Genomic DNA, 19,712 nt, shown 5'->3' on the forward strand with positions numbered 1-19,712 from the left:
AACAACACTCATTATGATATGCTTGTTATAGATCAACCACTGCCATATGCCTTGACGAGACCCATCGGTTTATATTGTTCCTCTCACTTTGATGAGATGAGCAGAGAAAGTCCAAAAATGTGCAGTCCCCCTAGAAATATTACTTATTATTATTATTTCAGAGGCTGGCATATCAACCAGTGTCTCCCAAACCATTGGGTCGTGTCTAGATGGTAACCCAAGATTTGCGAAAGTCTTGTGAGGTGGTTATGGTAAGGCAATGGTTATGGTAAGTATTTTGGTCATCTGCAAACAAGTCTTGCGAGAGTTTTTGCAAATACAGGGTTACCATCTAGACACAACCAAACCATAAAAGGGCCACAAAAGCTGCAGAATTTGATGTATGTTGTGTTCTCATTTAAAGGCCTACCTTCAGACGGTTCCTGTGTCAAGTTGTATTTTCAAGACCTTCATTATTTCAGTCTTGAGCTTATAGCCAGTACTTGTTGCATATTTCTGTGGGCTTTAAAAAGCACACAGTCTATTATTGCTCAGGCTTATTCTCCTTCTTCTGCCTAAAATGTTGATTCGATTCAAGTTGCACAACACATGCACAAAACATACACCAAAATGTGTGGAATGATCGGAAATGGTGTGCTATTATTTTTGTCAAAGATTTGCCAGGCTGTTTTCATGAAAATCGCTCAAAACCATCCCTCTTTGGGGCCACACCAACTCGCCATACTTTAATGCAGAAAAACAATTAAAAGTTTAAACGGGTTAGGAGAGTTGCAACTTATTTGGTCTGAATGGGCATTTTGATATCAAGCACGGTTTTCACATACCTTTCACTCTTCTTACATCAGTGTAAATCAAAACATAGGAAAATTTGTGCTGGTTGCAGACATGTTACTACGGGATTAAACAGGCGTACACATTTGACCCTATGAGTCTCCAAGCCACAGGAGTGCTAACCAGTCGCCCACTGTGCTGCAATACAAACTGAGTCGAGTAATTGTCCGGATTACAGCAGACAGGTGTTTAACATGCTCTGATTCTCACATATTTGACCTCACAAACATCAAAATGATATCAACGTGTTCAGCAAAGTCTCTTCTCTCTTGTGATAATCCTATTTTGGACGTTGGACACATGTTTTTTTTAATTGAAAAGATGTTTTTTAAGAGGTGTATCCTCCATTTAATGTCTACATAAGTGGCTGTCTATCTGTCACCTTGGAAACCAGGGCTGCGACAGGTGACTTTGATTGATGGACACAGTGACCCATTGACTTAACAGTTGCTGGGAAAACGGACGACAGGACGAATCTAATTTGACATTTCCAGTAGATCTGTGATTGGCCCTTTGTATTTTTGCTTGGACTTTATAATGTATCGGGGCTGATGTAAACATTAAAGTCAGCATCTTCAGCGAAGCCTCCTGTCGTCAGAGTAAAATAGGTTTTTCGATACAACTTTTGGATTTTGAGCCAAGAGAGTATTGTTGATGATGCCCAAGTAACACAAATACTATCACATCCTGTGTCTGGACATCTTAACTGTTAGTCTAAAACAGGGGTTGTCCAATCCTGCTCCTGCATGTTTTAGGTTTCTCCCTTTAGGTTATCAAGCAGCCGCAGCTTGATAAAGAGCAGAATCTTGTTAACGAGCAGACCATTAGATGAGCATAACATTAGACTGTATGTTGGAGAAACCTAAAATATGCAGTATAGTAGCTCTCCATGGGCAGGATTGGACACCTCTGGTCTATCATGAACTACCACAGCCTTTTTTACTACCACTACTACTACTACTACTACTATTAGTAGTTCTAGCCCCCTTCTGATTTTTCTACTTTTGACCTTAGCATTGGGATGTGCACCAAGTATTAGAACAAGTAAAAGTCAAGCCCACAGTTAAAATTTCTTGCAGCATTTTCTAGTCCTCAATAAATATGTGTTTGTACCATACAGGAAGCTGAGAAAAGTTGAAGAAACATGGATCATGATTATTACAAACCTGATATTATTGTATGTTAGCTGTATTTTGATGAAAAAAATTATAGCACCCGTGGAGGGGACAGATCAATCAAGAAAATAGTGTAAAAACATGAATAGTGCTTCAACATTTAAGTGAGCGACAAAGTTTGCAGAAGATAGTTGGCTGTTAAATTCCAAAGGGCAACTAAATGCTGAGTGATAGCCAAACTTAGCTGCACGTGTCCTCAGCTCCATCTGGTGGTGTGAATTTGGATGACAAAAATACTTCAATGTGGATAATAATGTTTTGCTGTCATGTACAGCAAGTTTACCTTCAATACTCCCTTAAAATGAAGACAGCGGTGAGCTTGGGAATAACATGCAACATTTAAGTCCCCGACCAGATACAATAGGAACATCTCAAACATCTAGGCCGCACTTAGAATTATTTATTCTATAAATAAATAAAATGAACAAAGCTGTATTGTAAGTTAAGGCATCAAACAAACATAGTAAGACTCTTTGCAACAATTCCCACAGAAAAAGAAACCTTATAAAAAGACTGCATGGATGTTCAGGGGCATAAAGTGGCAAAAATGTGTATGAAACTACTTTGACTACAAATTGATGTTGAATTAAAAAAACACTTAATTAGTGTAGCAGAATATCTAAATGCAATCAAAATACCTCATAAACATGACAAAAGCAGTACAATTAAATATAATGAATTATAGATGCTGTATGTGACAAAGACTACTGCTATTACTGCTTGTCCTTGTCTTTGTAATGAGATGATTCAAGCAAATCATTTGGGGTGGGGGGTATATTCTTACTCTAGACATCACAGTAGACGTGTTGTTCCTGCTCTGTGATTGGCCAGAGAGGACCAGCACCCACCCCCTCGACTGGCCACTCCCCATGCGCGTTTTGTTCACGTGACTCTCTCTTGCAAAGTTAAAAACAGACTTTGTTTATCTTGCATGTTGTTTGCTGAAATGCTCTCCGACTAGTTAACCTACTTAAACCCCCTCCCTCGGCGTTGTTATTTTACTCTTCCCAGCCGTAAACGCTGAGAAGAGTGGCGAACCCCTTTTCCTTAATTCTGTAGCATTTCGCCTCTCTTTGTAATTCAATTTAATTATTTATTTTTGTTTGTGGTCTGCAGCTGATACCGTGCAGCACGAAAAAAAAATAGGGTAAGGGCTCTGTTTTCCCCTTCAGCACGTGTCAAAAAAGACTGCTCTAGACTAACTATTTCCTTCTGCAGACGCCTGGTTTGCGGATTGTGTTGCAGCTGAAGCTCGGCCAGAGGAGTTCACCGTGAGGATTTTTTAATCGAGCATTTGGAGAGCGCCATGGCGACCGAAGTGGATACGTGGTCCTCCGCTCCTAAAGCCGAAGGTGAGTGAATGCATTCAGCGGCGCTTTCTGCAGCGTACATCGGTGCAAAGTGTCAGGGAGCTACCGACGGGGCCTGCTGGCGTGCTCCCCCTGATACATCTATCCATTGTCCCTGTGCATGGGATGGGCTGCAGCGCCAGCCATACTCCACCATGTGCTCCGTTAAAATCGGTCACACACACATGCAAACACACACACACACACACAAACACATTTATATCGAGCACGGGCACAACAATCACTGCACACGGACGCATTTGTACTTTAGACGCCGCGACTAGAAGCGAACTCCATTAGAATTTGAGTTGTTTTAGTAGCTTTGTTATGGTATGTGTTGTTGTACTGCCTTTGCATTTAACCCTTTCGCGTTTCTGATTGGACGAGGCCACGACGCTTACTTCCGCGTTGACAAGCTTTTGTTTGCACACACCACCGAAGCAGTGTATTTTTATTTTTATTTTTTTTTACACACAGAAGGATTTTTTTCCCCCACTTCATCTTCGGTGTTAAACCAGTACATGCATGAGTAAGATTGAGCTGTTTTGGTTCCTGTTTTTTTTTAATTTGAGAGTACATATGCAAGATGTTACGCTTCCTCAATCCCCTACATGTGTCAACACTTTTTGTATTTGCGTATTTGAACCTTTCTATTTAGACCCTGGCGCAGTGCAGTTAACTCCCCTTGCCTGCATTAAATACTGTATTTTGATAAACAAATGCTTGACGGAACACGACGGCGCTCAGTTGTTTGTTTTTTTTTTATCATCGAGAAATACAAAAACAGGAAGCAATGTTGATTTAATCGAATAATCTGAGCCGCACCGACGTTTAACTCGTAATTTCTCCTTCAAACATCGTCCTCATTGTTCAGTGTCTGAGTAGCAGTTGTAGTGATTGCACAGGAGCAGCCTATGAATGATATTTGAGCTCATGGTACACTCAGTGCTTTTCTCGCTCAGCCTGGCGATGACGTCGACATGTATGGCCTCCTATAAGAGCCAATAGAAAAGCCTTACATAATCTCCTAAGGTGCCCTGTATTTAAAGGTTGCATAACACCGTGACCGGTTGTAATGGATCAAACTGATATCTCACAGGTGTGAGTGGCATTTAACCTCAAACATTAAAACCCTTGATTTGTGTTATGGCCAAAATCACACACACACACACCTGATTCACCATGGGTTACACAGAGGTAAATCAGTGCATGTGAAACACCACTTGGTTTGTTAGAATAGAATAGCCTTTATTGTCATTGCATTTGCATACAACGAAATTGGAGTGCTACTCCCCCTTGGTATATAATAAAACACTAAGCAAAGTATAATATAAGCAATAACGTTCAAAAAAAGTAATAAAACAAAACACCAAGTTGGAGAGCTAAGAGCCGCTGCACCCGTGCACGCCGCCATCTTTAATTGTGTGTTTATGGTAGTGTGTGTACTGTTAAAAAGCAGCAGGTGCTCCTGTGCACTTTTCTGCATAAACTTGACTGGCCCTTTTCTCAAGGAAGGTCAGCCATGCTTAATTGAGCAGCCTCTGTTGATGAGGTGGTCACACTCACACAGTGACTCTATTGTTTGTTAAAAAAGGGGGGAACGATTCCTTGATACATTGTGGGTCAGTGTTAACACAGAAGACACAAACCGGCGTGGGAAGTATGTGAAACGCAAGTGTCTTAATTTTTTTCAAGGTATAAAATCATTTGTTGAGAGTGAAAGTTCAAGTAGTTGACAGTAACTTTTTATGACATCAACTCGACACACAGCAAAACAGCTGGCCCGTAGATGCATAATTCATGATACAATATCATATGAATTCTGTGGACAACAAAACAATATTTGCTGATATCGCTATATGAAGTCTACCGCAATATTATTTTGATCAAGTTTAGGGACCCGATTGATATGAAACCATATCTGCACATTTAACACAATCAGTGATATTTACACTGAAAATCAAAAAGGGTGAAACAATTATTAATACTTGATTTATTCTGAAATATTTTTTTTTTCTTCAGAATTTGATAGAATATCCGCTGTGGCTATACCACTGCTGTACTAGCATGTTTTTTTTTTAAATAACCAAGGCATTTCAACAAAACTTTTATTTTGTAAAAAAAAAGACAGTGTAAAAACAATGTTTTTTTAGGACTATAGGATGAATAGGAAGTGTAGAGGCCCTTGCTTTGAATGACTTCAGCACATCTGCGCCCACAGGACATCACTACTTTCTCACATTGCTCTGGTTTGATCTTGGTCCGTTCTTCTTCAGTCTCTTCTGTAGTTCAGTAACTGCAGTGGGTTTCTTACACATTACTTTGTTGCCAAGGATTTTCCAGAGATTCTCTATGGGGTTTAGATGAATATTGGGAATAACAAAAGAACATCTTAAAGATAATTGATATTGATATTTACACTTTGCATTAAAGCATTTTTGCCATGATGCAGCTTTGTACAGACGACTGATGCTTTTTTTTCTTTCATTTGAAGCAAAACCCTGACAAAATAATTCAACTTGTTGCCGGGTGTGTTTCTGCACGTTTGCGTTTTTAAGTTAACAAATAACAAAAAATTGGAAATTGGGTCTGAAAATTAGACATGCTTTTTATATCAATGGACTTAGCAACTTGTCAAGTAATCGTTGGCAGGTATAGAAGTGCCCTATGGTTGCAGGTTTAAAGCCTGTGTAGCGCCCCACCTATGACCGCATTTCATAACTCCTTGGGTAAATACTGTGAGAAACCCACTGCCTTGGATGTCAAGCCAGATCTCTTCGTGGCCTGCTGAGTACACATTCTGTTATGGTCTTGCCCTCTCTTCTTTTGTTAACCCTCCTCCCCCGACATACATTCATGAAAACATGTTTCCACACACTGTCCGTTTGCATTAAGACCTTTAGTTTGTAAACTGAACAAACCACCCATGCAAAGTAGTGCTTTACTGCGCATCAGTGGATGTGATTGGCCGATTATAAAAAACCAAAAAAAACACGTTATCAGACTCTTAACCGTTTATCTTAGTAGTCGTAATCTTTTGTACGCACCTTTCTGGGCACTTTATCTGTGTTGTTGCTCTGCACTCAAGAAGCACAGTCAGCAAAACTGTACACGTATTCAATTTAATGAAGCATTTCTCCGCCCGCATTAATAAATAAACATACTGTTACCGTGTTTCACAAGTGGCCACCCGTGTACTTTTATTTATGCAGCATGTGTGGTCAGCTCTTCAGCTTTAGTTGTTACTGCTGTATATTTAAATAAGAATAATATGCACACAAGTTCAAGCCGTGTGTCTGACACATGTTTTTAAGTAAAAGTCTCCTTTTGTCAAATGAAATGACAGTTAAACCCCTAGAACGTCCACACCCTTTTCTCCTCTGATAGACAATCACCACAGGAACATGCAGTGGGGTTGTTTTCTCCCAATTCCCTATGCTTATGAGTGTTTAACTGTACAGGACATTGTGTATGTTTTGGCTTATTTTTTCTGTTTGTGGGTTGACGGATGTTTTTTTTAGCAGATTTAAAAGTTGCCCTTTTATTTAACTATGATGCTAAACTGAGTTTTAGATTTCCCTTTTAAGAGTCAGGGTAATGGAAGGAAATGTATCAGCATATCAGACACATTATGTAAATGTTGAATCACCCCCTGCTGCCTTCTCACTATAAACAATCTAACCACAGAAGTGTCATTGGATGTGTCATTGGATGTGCTGCAATATATTTCTTATGATGCACAGGGATTTGAAAAAAACGTGGCTTATTTCACAAAGTTTTGACTCAAATCAAAGCACTTTGTCGGTCAGTTAAGGCTTTTGGTGGTAAATGCAAAAACAAATCTGTCATTGGCAAAACCAAAAATCATAGCTATCTTTAAAGAGCCCTTCCAGACATGTTTTAAGGCAGAGTATAGTAGTTTGTGTCTAAAAGGGATTTTCCCACAAACTTTTGATTACCTAGTTAAAACTTCAATTCTACAATTAGTCATTGTACAGCACAGACTTTCTGAATATGCAAATTTTGCCCGCCTTCTAGTGTCAAACTCTGCACAAACTACATCTTTCTGTACATACAACAGGTTTTTGAGTGGACAGGGGCTTTAAAAAAAAAATGCTGCATTTGTCAGACTTCCTCCAAAATTACAATGCTTCATACTTGCAGTTAAATTTCACATTTATGTGAAATCTAAGACCGTCCCGCAGGAGGAATGTGCTCCACTGACGCTCTCATTCATAATCCCAGCTTCTGTATAGAGACCTAAACTAATGCCTCAATGCGGTTGTTCAGGACGGCTCCCACACATGCCCTCTGCAGACCTGTATCTGCCTGTGTGTTTAAGAACTGGGTGAATGTGTGGGCGGTCTTGAAAACCATCATGACAGTGTTTATTGCGGTTTGGTATTCATGTTGTCGTGTTCTGGTAGGCGTGCAGTGTTCAAGATGGCAGAGAAAGTTATTTGCTGCAGCTTTAGGAGAGTGATGGTGACACACACGGAGTTCTGTAGAGTGTTAAAGTTCAAGACATCTCATCATGGATCATATTTACCACCATGATTATCGTTACTATATTCTATCACCTTAGCTGTAGTTATTTATACTATATTAACTGCCATAACATTCAAGTCATATTCACATTACTAAAGATATTATTATAGTAACTGTTACTCTGGGACTGTCTGTCTTTGTGTCAATCTTTCTCTCTTCTTTTCTTCCTCCCCAACCGGTCAAGACAGCTGGCTGTCCTCCACAGAACTGGGTCTGTTTGATTTTCCTGCCTGTTAAAGGGAAGGTTTTTGTTACCACTGTGTGCACAAGATTACTGGATTAATAATAGTATATAATAACTATAATTATTATTGCTACCTTTTTATTAAAGATAGTGCTACTTGTTGCTGCTCATGGGGGAACTGTTGGGTCTCTGTAAATCATGAATAAGTCATAGTGCGTGGTCTTTACCTACTCTATACTGTATGTAAAGTGTCTCTAGATAACTTTTGTTATTTGGCACTATAAATAAAATAGAAATTAATTAAAGACAAGAACTTCTTCGCAGAGGCACAAGATCTCTGCAGAGTTTTTATTTATTTATTTATTTTTAAGTGCTTGGCCGCATTTTGTTCTGCTCATTTTGCAACTCTTGGCAAACCCCTCTGACTTTTTCTGCCTTCTCATTTTTCTGCTCTTTTCCAATTGGCCCGTTGTGTATTTTGCGCACAGGCATTGGTTAGTTTCTAATTTACTGCACTTGCAGGCAGGAACTGTGGCCTGCATGCGGGAAGGAGAGGGAACAGGAGGAGGAGATGACACATGGTTGGCTGTTTACAGATTTTGAAGGCCAAGGGTGTGGTGCTGCTCTTACTGCAACAGGTTAATTCAGGGAGGTGTCCAGCATTGCACAAAGGTGCTTCCTTTCATTTGTTATTCACACTCCAAGTCAAATATTTGAGATCTTTTGTGAGTACCCTTTTTTAAAATGTATTTATTCATAAAGAAGGCACCATAAGTATGATCATTACCCTAGTTGTAACTGATTTAGCAGCACACAGACTGCAGCAGCTTTTTCATTTGTTAGTTTTATCTGTGGCTCAGACTTTTCCCCGTTCCCCTCCCTGTAATCTATAAGGCCATAACTCTTCAAACTGCCATTTTAGCCCATGCATAAGGACTGTAAGTATTCATTACACCCTCAGGCATTCTTCCTCCTCCTCCTCCTGCTTTCCTTCTCTCATACAGTCGTGTCATGTGACCAGTCATGGACCCAATCATGCCATATGTAGTAAGGTCCACTCTAGCCGCTGCAGACAGATCGCGAGAAGACTGAGGAATAAAAAAAAAAAGTGGTGTCAGCATTTCTCCAGCATGTGTTCTCCCTCCCTCCCTCCCTCCCTCCAGGCCTGCAGGAACACTCCTGTCCCACTTGTTGTCTCCACACTTACAAGTGGGGCAGATACCAACAGTATAGTATATGTAGTTACATGACACTAAATGTCAGACCTAAATGTTACGGCTGTTGCTAGAGCGCGCATGTGTGCGTGTATGTTCTTCTTTGCTGTAATGTTGTGTGTGTGTTGTTGAAAACATGGCCAAGTAGACAATATGTAAATATGTCTCAGTATTTACATGAGCTGTTGCATACCATGTCCTCGAGTCATATTTCTTCATGTACAGCAACAATATGCCAAACGTCGCCATGTCTTTTTACCACAGTGGCAGACGACAGCACTGGTGTGTTCATGTTCCATGTCCTGATTTGGGAAGTTCGACTTTTGGGTGTTCATGAGCTTTAATACATAATGTGGAAATATGTAGGCTAAGATGTTGTTGTATTTCACTGCTCTGAGTGTTGAACCAACATGTTGATAGCTGTGTTTTATTTCCAGATTAAAGATTTATATAGTGATTTTAGGGCCTGACCAATATGGGATTTTTAAGATGGATAATTATTTTAGTGGGAAAAATTCACTGGTTACTGTACTGGCAACCAATATTGTGAGCTTTTAATATTGGTGTTCTTTTTTTATGTGATTTACCTTCTTAATAATATTTGTTTCTGAGAACCATGCCACCCAAGTAAAATTAAATGTATAAATACACACTACATGCAAAAAACTGTGGACACCTGAACATTAAACCTAATATGCGACTGCTGGGCATACACCAGCCTCCATTGTTTTGGGAAGGCTGAGGAACATGTTAAAGATGGAAAACTGTTGCACATACTTTGAGCCATATACATAGACTGTCCAATAACGTCAACAGTGACTTGCACATGTTTTTATGGCAGGACAATGACAAAATTCCTTGGCAGTATGTGTATGTCTTTAACCATTTCAATAATCCACCACCCTATTTCTCTGACCACAGGGGTGTTCTCTTTCGACGACAACCTGGCAGAGGCTGACCACCCCTACAGCGTCGACGACGACTTGCTAAACGAGGCGGAGGTGAACGGTAACTGGACGCCTCAGGAGAAAGCACTCCACGAGGCACGACTCAAAGCCAAAGCAAAGCGTCGCCTGCGCAAGTCTTCATCACGCAACTCCACCAGCGAGTCCTTCTCTGAGTCGGGAGAAGTGGCGGGAGGTGACCCAAACAGTCCAAAGGGAAAACTCAACACCAACGACCGCAAATCCAGGACAGGCAAAGGAAGAGGCCTACCAAAAAAAGGTACATTTGAGCTATTATTTGAGCGTTTTTGGAATCTGCCACAGCCTTTTTACATGAACAGAGAAGAGGGCAGCCACAGGTGCTGTGTCCGGAGAGAACATTTTCTATAATCCAAGAAAGTTCAGCTTTTGTAGAAGAGCGGTTAAGAAATGGGCTTCCTTTTTTTTCATGACCATTTTCCAACAATGAACAGTAGCAATTAGTTTGGTTGGAAATGTGTTGCATGACCTGCTTTTCCTTCGCTGCACCAAAATATTATGTGGCATAATCATACTGTAACATGAACATGCCTTTGTGGTTTGTCTGCTCGTTGTCTCCAGGTGGTGCAGGTGGTAAAGGAGTTTGGGGGGCTGCTGGGATGGTTTATGAAGTTGAGGAGCCTGATATGCGGGACCCCAACTATGACGAGTCCTCTCAGGTGAGCGTGTGTAGCACAGCAACCGTTCATAAGATAAATTATTATAGAGTTGAATCTCTTAAAAAAAACCATGTGCTTTTTAATTTTTGTTGATTTTAATTGAGTGGTCTTCTGGGAATCGGTAAATAAATAAAATTCAGTAAATATGTCACCTGCTACCGTTGGACTAGTTGGCGTGGGTTACCATGGTTACGTGTCTCCAGTCGGCAAGGAGGCTCTCGGGAAGTGATGTGGCAGTTACAGCTCAGTGCATGCTTCTGTTTATTCACACAAGTATATTGACTGGTAGTATACACATGGAGTATGTGGTGCATAGTATGTGATTTCATAAGTTATTAATCAATCATTAAAAAAGGATTGCTGAACAACTATTTTTCAGTATTGATTTAATCTGCCAGGTATTTTCTCTATTTGATTGTTTAATTATCCAGTCACAGAATGATGAGTTTATTCCAGGATGCCTTCTTCAAATAGCTTGTTTTGTTCAACCCAAAAATATTGGCCAAAATAATTGACATATCTTCCTAATATGACATAAAATTTAAAAGGAAATATGTTCTTTCTTTTGCAGTGTGCAAGTTGATCCTCAATTTTCCTTTTTATTAAAATGTTCCCGTTACCTGAGTGTCAGCAGTCTGTACACACACTGTAGCCTATTTTCACAGGGCAGCAGTGGTTAGTTTATCACAGTTGTTGTTGACCTGTTGTGTGGAGCAGCTTTTTGTTTCAAAGAGGCCCGCTGATCAAAGCCGACACCTTTATTCCTTGTGTCAAACAAACATGCTGATGTTGAAGGGCTGCTGCTAAAACACGCTGAATATAACTGCGAAAAAGATACTGTTGTCCACACTCCGACAGCAGGCATACACTCTCTTGCGTCACTATTGAGTAATGCTTCTATCTCCTCTTCTGTTTTGTGATGAATTATATTATTTTGGATGGCATAAAGTCTAAGAACATTTCTCAGAATTTAAACTGAATTATTAATTGGAAATGCTGTCGCAGGCCACATGATTTGACTCTTTAAAACACACCTGCTCACATGATTGTTTCACCCAGGTGGCTCCGTCCCTTCACTATCAACAGTATTTTCAATCTTTAACCCCGTTATCAAGCAAATGCTGTCTGTGATGCTGAAGGCCGAGTGTGTTTATTTGCTTCCCGTTATGGTCATGCTGTCTGAATGCAGAGTGGGAACGGAGCTTCTGTCGATAACCGTTTTGTGAACCACTCAGAAAAGTGCGGTGCGATTTTGGCCTTGGGTGTTTTAGGAGCAAGGTGAAGAGATGGTAGAAGTGTGTTCAAAGGGAACTGGGGCAGAGTGGTACAGAAAAATATGCATGTATGTGCAGACAGTGACCTTAGAATCAGACTGAGGGGATCACCTGATAAAGGATTGGTAGTACAGGTCACCTTGTATGTGGGGAAAATGACAAAATGTAAAAATAACCTTAGTGTCCATGTATTAGAAACTATGAAATAAACCTTTTTCCTTTAATCCATCCTTGGTTAAAGAATCAGTGGCCCTCCATGTTGAGACAAGGTTCAGTCTTTTGCCTGTACTTGGCGATACTCTCCCATCACCTCTTACAGTCAACAGTCACTTCATGCAATGAGCAGAAAACAGGAAAGTGAATCACCACTTTGGACTTTTGGCTATGATCCTTCTTTATGCTAATAATACGTTTTCTTGTTTTAAAAACTTTGGCTTGTCATAAGACGTCAAGACTATTGAGTAATTATTTTTTTATGCTGTAGGACATTCAAATTTGAACCAGATTTTCTCTTAAAAAGCCAAAGTGGTTGTTCTTGTATATTTGTAGGATCTTGCTGTTTTTTCCCGAATCCATTCAATTGGTGCTAAGATTATTATTTTTACCAGCCTCCTATTGTTCTCCAGGTTAAGCAAAACATCACCTGAAAAGTTAGTTGGACCGGTTTTGACCGACATTCTTGGCATACATTAACTCAAACCTTGAGACAAAAGAGAGGAGTTTATGTTTATACTATCACAGTGGCATAGAACAGGGAACACAGGCATTTTCAAAAGAAATCTCAGTGCTACAAATCTAATATTATCATGCATATTATCACTTATCAGACTTAGAATCCACATGAATTTAACTTTCAAATCTTAGGTTACTAGTTTTTGGATAGCTTGTAATAATGTGAATCCACTTTGTTTTTCACATTTGTGTGTATTGGTATACGGTGTATTTTCTGTGACTGATCATGTGTTTGATCTTGCACAGGGGGACACAGTTTATGCAACGGTTGTGCCAGAAGTGGATGAGAAGGAACTGGAAAAAATGGTCAACCCAATTGTACAAGAATACTTTGAACATGGAGACACAAAAGAGGTCCAGGTAATCTATTTCAAATTAAGCATTTCATTTTCCCTTCACTCAATGCAGGCAAGCCTGGAGTGAGTGGGTTGATGGACGGATGAACCAAGTAATGGAGAGCTTGAATGCACAAATGAGATCAGTAACAGTACTGGTTAGAGACTGTATGGTTCAGTTTTCATATATATATATATATACTGTACACAGAGTCAGAATGAATTAGTTGGCTCCACTAGTATCTCTAAAGTTCTTACTTGTCATCTTGTTAGATGTTGCTGAAGGGACTCAACCTGGGCCAACATAAGTATGAGTTCTCTTCCCTGGCCGTGTCCCTGGCCCTCGAAGGCAAGGCCAGCCACAGAGAGCTGACCTCCCGCCTGCTGTCTGATCTGTCGGGCAAGATGCTGTCACAAAGTGAAATGGCCCGCGCCTTTGACAAGATACTTAAAGAACTGCCAGACCTCATACTGGACACACCCGAGGCTCCACAGGTAGACGTCTACATTTTGTCATTGAAATACTTACTGGACTACAGAAAAATATGTGATGTGGAGTCGTATCCTAATGTTTTTTTTTTTTTTCCTAATGTCTCTCAGATGTTAGGCCAGTTTGTTGCCCGCGCTGTAGCGGACCACGTCCTCCCCATGTCTTTCCTGGACTTTTACAAGGGAAAAGTGGACTGTGAGCATGCCAGGTCAGCTGAGACAAGCAAAACTAAAACACACAAATAATCCTTAAATGCAACAGATAAGTTAATTTTATGGTAGGATGAGCAAAAGGCTTATCACAGATTAAACCAAAACTTTGCTCCTCCTTGTTGAGAAAAGCTTCTACTTTTCACTTTTTAAGAGGGACAGATTTCCTACAGTAATAGTGTTTATCATATTTATTTTTGACCTATAATCTAAATTGGGTAAATCCCTCTAGCCTATAATAAACTAGACTTAACGTGCATACAGTATGCCATGTGTCTGTGCCCCTCCAAAAAATCCCATTTGGTGTTGTTTTCTTTATTCAGAGTGGCTTTAGACCGTGCTGAAGTGCTGCTGACCATGAAGAGGGAGATGAATCATCTAGATAATGTGTGGGGCGTGGGTGGAGGACTGAGACCTGTCAAACAACTCGTCAAAGAGGTAAGCACATTTTAAAACACTATTAACTCATAAGTGATAAGTCACTTATTCGTTTCAATAAACAATTTTTTCATCATAGTGATTTTATCACAATCCCCAACACCTGAGTGTTTTTGAAAAATGCATTACGTAAGGTAAACAGAAGGCAGAAATGCATGCTGGGTAGGGAGCCACAGGCCAACTCTCAGCTATGTTGCTGTGTCAGCAGAGCACTTTTTCTCCTCTGAGAAGTGGGAACGGCGAAAAACGAGGGCACAGGAGGGGCCAGCACGCATAGTATTCACACCCTAGCCTTTAGAAGAATCGAAACACACACACGTAGTCAAGGTGCTGCTGGGTTTGTCTTTGTTTACAATTATTGCGGCTTTGTTAACAATTATTGTTCCATGATCTGGAATTTCTGGAATTATTGGTGTTAATGTCAGTGTGGATTGTGTGCGAGTCTTAAGTGCACATCTTTGCAGCAGTTTTGCAACATTTGAAGGATTTTGTGCATGTTAAGAAATGGGACAGTGGTCGATCAGTGCGTTCTCTCATACAGCATTGTGTGAGCCTCAGTAGCCCTCAGAGCTGCTGGCTGTCCGGTTTTGATTTCCTGCCTGATTGTGTGCAGCCTCAGGGGGGACACGTTGGGCTGCAGGAGGCACAAGGTCTCTCTCTCACTCAATGCTCTCACTTTCTTTCCAATTCACGCTATTGTTGTGCTCTTCTTATCTAATCCATTTTAATGTTCATCTCCTCTGTCACTGCCTCTCCACATTACATCCCCTCATGTTGTTTTTTCCCCAGATGCTCGGACGACCACACATTTCCCCATCCCAGTGATTTAGACCGAGAATTGACTCACAACTGTCGTCTGTCGCAGCTTTGAGGGTTTTTGAACTTGTTACATCAATCGCACGTCCCTCAAATCTGAAATGTTATGACTAATTGTTCAATATATAGTTTTGAATATGGTTGCCGCTCAGCAGCGAGAGTAACCTAGCAATACTCGCAAATGAAGCAGAGATTAAAAGATTCAAGCACAGCACCAAAAAGAGAAAACATTTTTTTTTTCTTCTTTTCTTCAGGTTATTCAGACATTTGTGCCGAATTTTATTTCCCAAGGAAGTCAGGTTATTGCTGGAGTAAATCCCCGTATATATAGTGGCTTGATGAAATACTTTTAAGTGACAGAAACTTTCAGGTTATTGAGCTATTTTCAGTTTTGTCTGTCCTTCTTACGTCTTCGGTGTGTTTAAACAACACGTTGATGCTTGTTTCCAGTATTTATTTCCAGTTTGAAGCTTTATATTAGTGATTTTATCCCAGACTTGTTGCTCCACCAATACATTCCCTGAAACCATTAAAATGTTGCTGTACATTACTTGTTATCAGGGTTAAGACTAATAAATATCTGCTCACCTAGAGCAACTTAGATTAGTTTCAACCTAATACCATGTTAGAAATGACATGAGCAAAAATAAGTGAATTAATTTTTCTAACTATTTTAGAACTAACTATTTTAACTATTGCATGCAGGATTAAACGTGGGCCATTCAGCATTATATACATTTCCACAATTAATAGTCATGCCTCGAATATTTATTTAACAAAGAGGTAGACAAATATTTGTCGGTCCACCCTGTAAAAGTTCCAATGGATATTTTATTACATATCAGACTTCACATGCCCTCAAGTCAAAATAGTTGAGGGTCTTATTCATACCAGCTGTGTTTGAAGCAGTTTGCGCACACAAACTTCAACAAAAAATACAAAAAAAAAATGTTTCATTTCTTTGTGTGTGTTTTTGTTCCAGATGAACCTCCTGCTCAAGGAGTACCTGATATCAGGAGACGTGTCAGAGGCAGGACGCTGTCTGCGGGGCCTGGAAGTCCCACACTTCCACCATGAGCTGGTCTATGAGGTATTAAACAGCTTTATTTTAGTTTTATTTGTCGTATAAATAACACACCTTTCCACGTATTCATCAAAAAACAAACCCAAAGCGCACAGATTCAAATCGATTAAAACACTGACATGCAGAAGCACAAATTGAACAACAATAAAACCGCAAAAATGTAAAACTAAGTGTTATGCATGAAACTGAAAAAAGCATGGCAAAAGATAAACATAACAGTCAAGAATAAAATCATATTTGCAGAGATAATGTCAAAAAAATGTTTATTTTTCCATGTTTTGACCACATTGTGACAATGAGCAATGAGCAGCACTGACTTATTTATTTATTTCTATTATTTTTCCTTCCTGTTGCGCACTCAAGTGAGTTCCAGTGGAAAAGCAGTAACTGGTCAGCGAGTGTAATTTCTGTTGTCTGCCAAGGACTATGTGTGTCTGGCAGAGGCGTTCTCTCATTTGCACTATATGTATTAATAGAGTTCTGTCCAAATCAATCAATGCAAAATGGAGAGGCACACTGCATAACATGGAGCGCTCTATCCTCCATACCAATTACTCTGTGAATATGTTCAGGTTGTTGCCAAATAACGTATTTGTCACACTGAACTGTCCTATTTGTGACATAATTTTTATTTGTTTATTTGACCTACAGCTTTGCACAAATTGTACTGTTGCATTGCCTGGTGATATTCGCTCTATACATGCAGCACAGTCAGAAAAGATGCACTCAGTTAGTCCTTTTATTATCTACAAACAAACGTTGTTTAAAGACGTTCAATAAACATTGAACTAATGCACCTTCAACTTTTCCTTTCCCATGTGAAATGTAAAACCATTCCCTAATGACAAACACTGCCATCATGTGTATAAATAGGCATGTTGCACATCTCCAATGATCTTTGAGTTTTTGTTACTACATGATAGGCATTAGATAACATCAGCACATTCCTATTTCTTATACATATGTTGTAATATCTTTTGGGTTTTTTTCAGGCTGTGGTCATGGTGCTGGAGTCAAAAGGAGACACTGCCAGTCATATGATAATGAAGCTGTTAGAGTCCTTCTGGAAAACAGGCCTCATCACTGTGGATCAGATGCAAAGGGTCAGTGCTCTTTATGTTCTAGGTTTAAGCCTTGTGCGTGCATGAAAAAATGCAGTGTATTTCATACGCTGTTTTCGATGTAGGGTTTCCAGCGTGTCTATGACGAGCTCCCAGAAATCAACCTTGATGTGCCACATGCCCACTCCATCATGGAGACCTTTGTGGACCTCTGCTACCAAGAGTCAGTCATCACCAAACAGCTGAGGGATGCCTGTCCCGCCAGGTGAGTGGGCCGCTTTCTTTTTTTTTTTTTACCTTTTTGATATTGTGTGCACTGATACGTAAAGTGCACACCAAATTTACAGTAGTGTGATTATCAATCTCCATTTCCTCCACCAGAGGACGGAAGCGTTTTGTCAGCGAAGGAGACGGAGGAGTGATCAAGAACTAATCCACAAGAGGAAAAAGAAGTGCAGGAGGAGGAGGGGTATCTACGTGTTCTTACACCCCGTTTATGCTCAAAGTTTCCTTATTCTTCTCCTGATGTTGTCATTACACAAACCAGCATTGACTTTCTGTGAAAAGTAGACTGAAGAGTCGCCCAGACGTTCAGTTCCATTCATCCTGTTGATCACTGTTTTTGACATTGTTTTGTAAGAAAATGTCTTTATTTCGTTAATGCGACCTTTTTCTCAAGGATAATTTGAGTCAGAGTTGCAGGAAGTTGAGAGGACAGGCTGGGGTGTGTGGGAGATGAATTTAGGTTTGTCGTCTCTTGCTTTGCTTCAGCTGTTGCAATTTCTATTTTTCTTTTTCATTTGCTAAAGTGCTACACATGGGGAAAAAGCACGCATGAGAGCATACTGTACAGTCAGTTAGCACTTAAAATGTTTAATTCTTTCAAAAATTATTTGAAATTATTTCAACGATAACAAGCTTTGTACTTTCTGGTTCAAGTGGCTCTATTGATCCTTTATGAACAGGGTTTTGTTCTTGTTTTATGTTCACTTTATAAAGCAAAGCAGTCAAAGCAAAGAGGTGTTTGGGTGGTTATTTGAAACTTGTATTAGGTCAAATATACTTAGGAAGCCCTTTCTGAGAATGTAAATTTAGGTTAATGTGTAAAAAAAAGAAAAAAAATTCTGAATAAAAAAAAAGCACTGACTTTGCTTGCAATGAATGAATCTACAGCTCACATAATCAGAATTTAAATCTTGGGAAGGTAACCTTGCAATGTGAAGCCAAACTGTCTGTAGACAGCAGAAGTAATCTGGAAATTGTCTTAAAAGGTTACCTGTCAAATATGTCTGTGAAATCACAGCTTTTCTTTGAAGACATATTCATACTATATATGCATATTCCTTTCTGCCACTGTTTGTAACAGTTTTTCATGTTGATGAAAGTTAAAGATGTGGCTAAGAAATATATTTCATTCATTAAAAAGCAACAAAATGAAGTTTCTGTATTCCTTTACTTTTTTGTCATGCCAGCAGTATTAATAAAAGTAACCAGGATTAAGTGATTTGGCAAGTGTAGTAGAGATGGTCATCAATCACGTGTTGATGTATGTTTCAACCTTGTATTTCACTTTTACCTGTTTCTGCGTTTTCTTTTCCTGAGTTTGTCACATTTCCCATCTTTCTCAGGGTCGGCGCAGGTGTAAAAATGTTTTAATTCAACCCGTAACTGAAAAGCTGCTTGAGGCCAAAGCTTGTATATTTTGACCCCAAGATAGCCAAGATACCTGGCTATGTGTCATAGCACAGCTTTATTATGCTTACAGTGTAATTAAAGGTTTGAGGGAAATTATGTTAAATGGTTTATAATACGAAACCAGTGTCGTTCATGGGGAACACTCACTCATTCATGCATGCAGCTGTTTACTGTCAAATAGAAGCTTTGATGTATACATTTTGTATTCCTACAGTCATCTTTGTATTATGGATTTATTTTTAGATCAGGAGCACACTTCCCTACACAATTTTATATATTTCAATAAAATAACAAGTTTCCCTCTATAATTTCATATTTGCACGTTTTTTTTTCTTTGTGCATTTTTTTCACTTTATTGTAAAAACCATCAATTTCATCAAGTGACAAATTCAACAAGACTAGAGTTCATTTGGGCATCATAACGCAATAAGGATAGGATGGCAGTCCTTTCCATAAGTTGATACATTCAAATGGTACCAGCCACAACATATGATAAATGTAAAAGAGTAAAATATTAAGAAGAAATAATGAATGATAAAGTTCTATCAAAACTTTAAAAATAATGTAGGCAATACAATAACATGTTTTTTCCTGTAGCATATAAACTATATGATTATTATTTATATATTAATATT

General features: G+C 39.4%; 1 protein-coding gene across 1 annotated transcript; it reads left to right on the forward strand.

Moving 5' to 3' along the window:
• The first annotated feature begins 2,928 nt into the window (after nucleotides 1–2,928).
• pdcd4a (programmed cell death 4a) lies at nucleotides 2,929–19,376 on the forward strand. Its single transcript, XM_083929089.1, has 12 exons — nucleotides 2,929–3,153; nucleotides 3,225–3,358; nucleotides 10,223–10,525; nucleotides 10,846–10,943; nucleotides 13,196–13,309; nucleotides 13,558–13,779; nucleotides 13,885–13,982; nucleotides 14,307–14,421; nucleotides 16,220–16,327; nucleotides 17,314–17,424; nucleotides 17,508–17,647; nucleotides 17,764–19,376. The coding sequence occupies exons 2-12, from the start codon at nucleotides 3,313–3,315 to the stop codon at nucleotides 17,813–17,815; spliced, it is 1,407 nt and encodes a 468-aa protein (XP_083785215.1). The 5' UTR covers nucleotides 2,929–3,153; nucleotides 3,225–3,312; the 3' UTR covers nucleotides 17,816–19,376.
• Nucleotides 19,377–19,712: the final 336 nt, after the last annotated feature.

The sequence above is a fragment of the Echiichthys vipera genome (assembly GCF_963691815.1).
Source record: "Echiichthys vipera genome assembly, chromosome: 2".
Classification (NCBI taxonomy): domain Eukaryota; kingdom Metazoa; phylum Chordata; class Actinopteri; order Perciformes; family Trachinidae; genus Echiichthys; species Echiichthys vipera.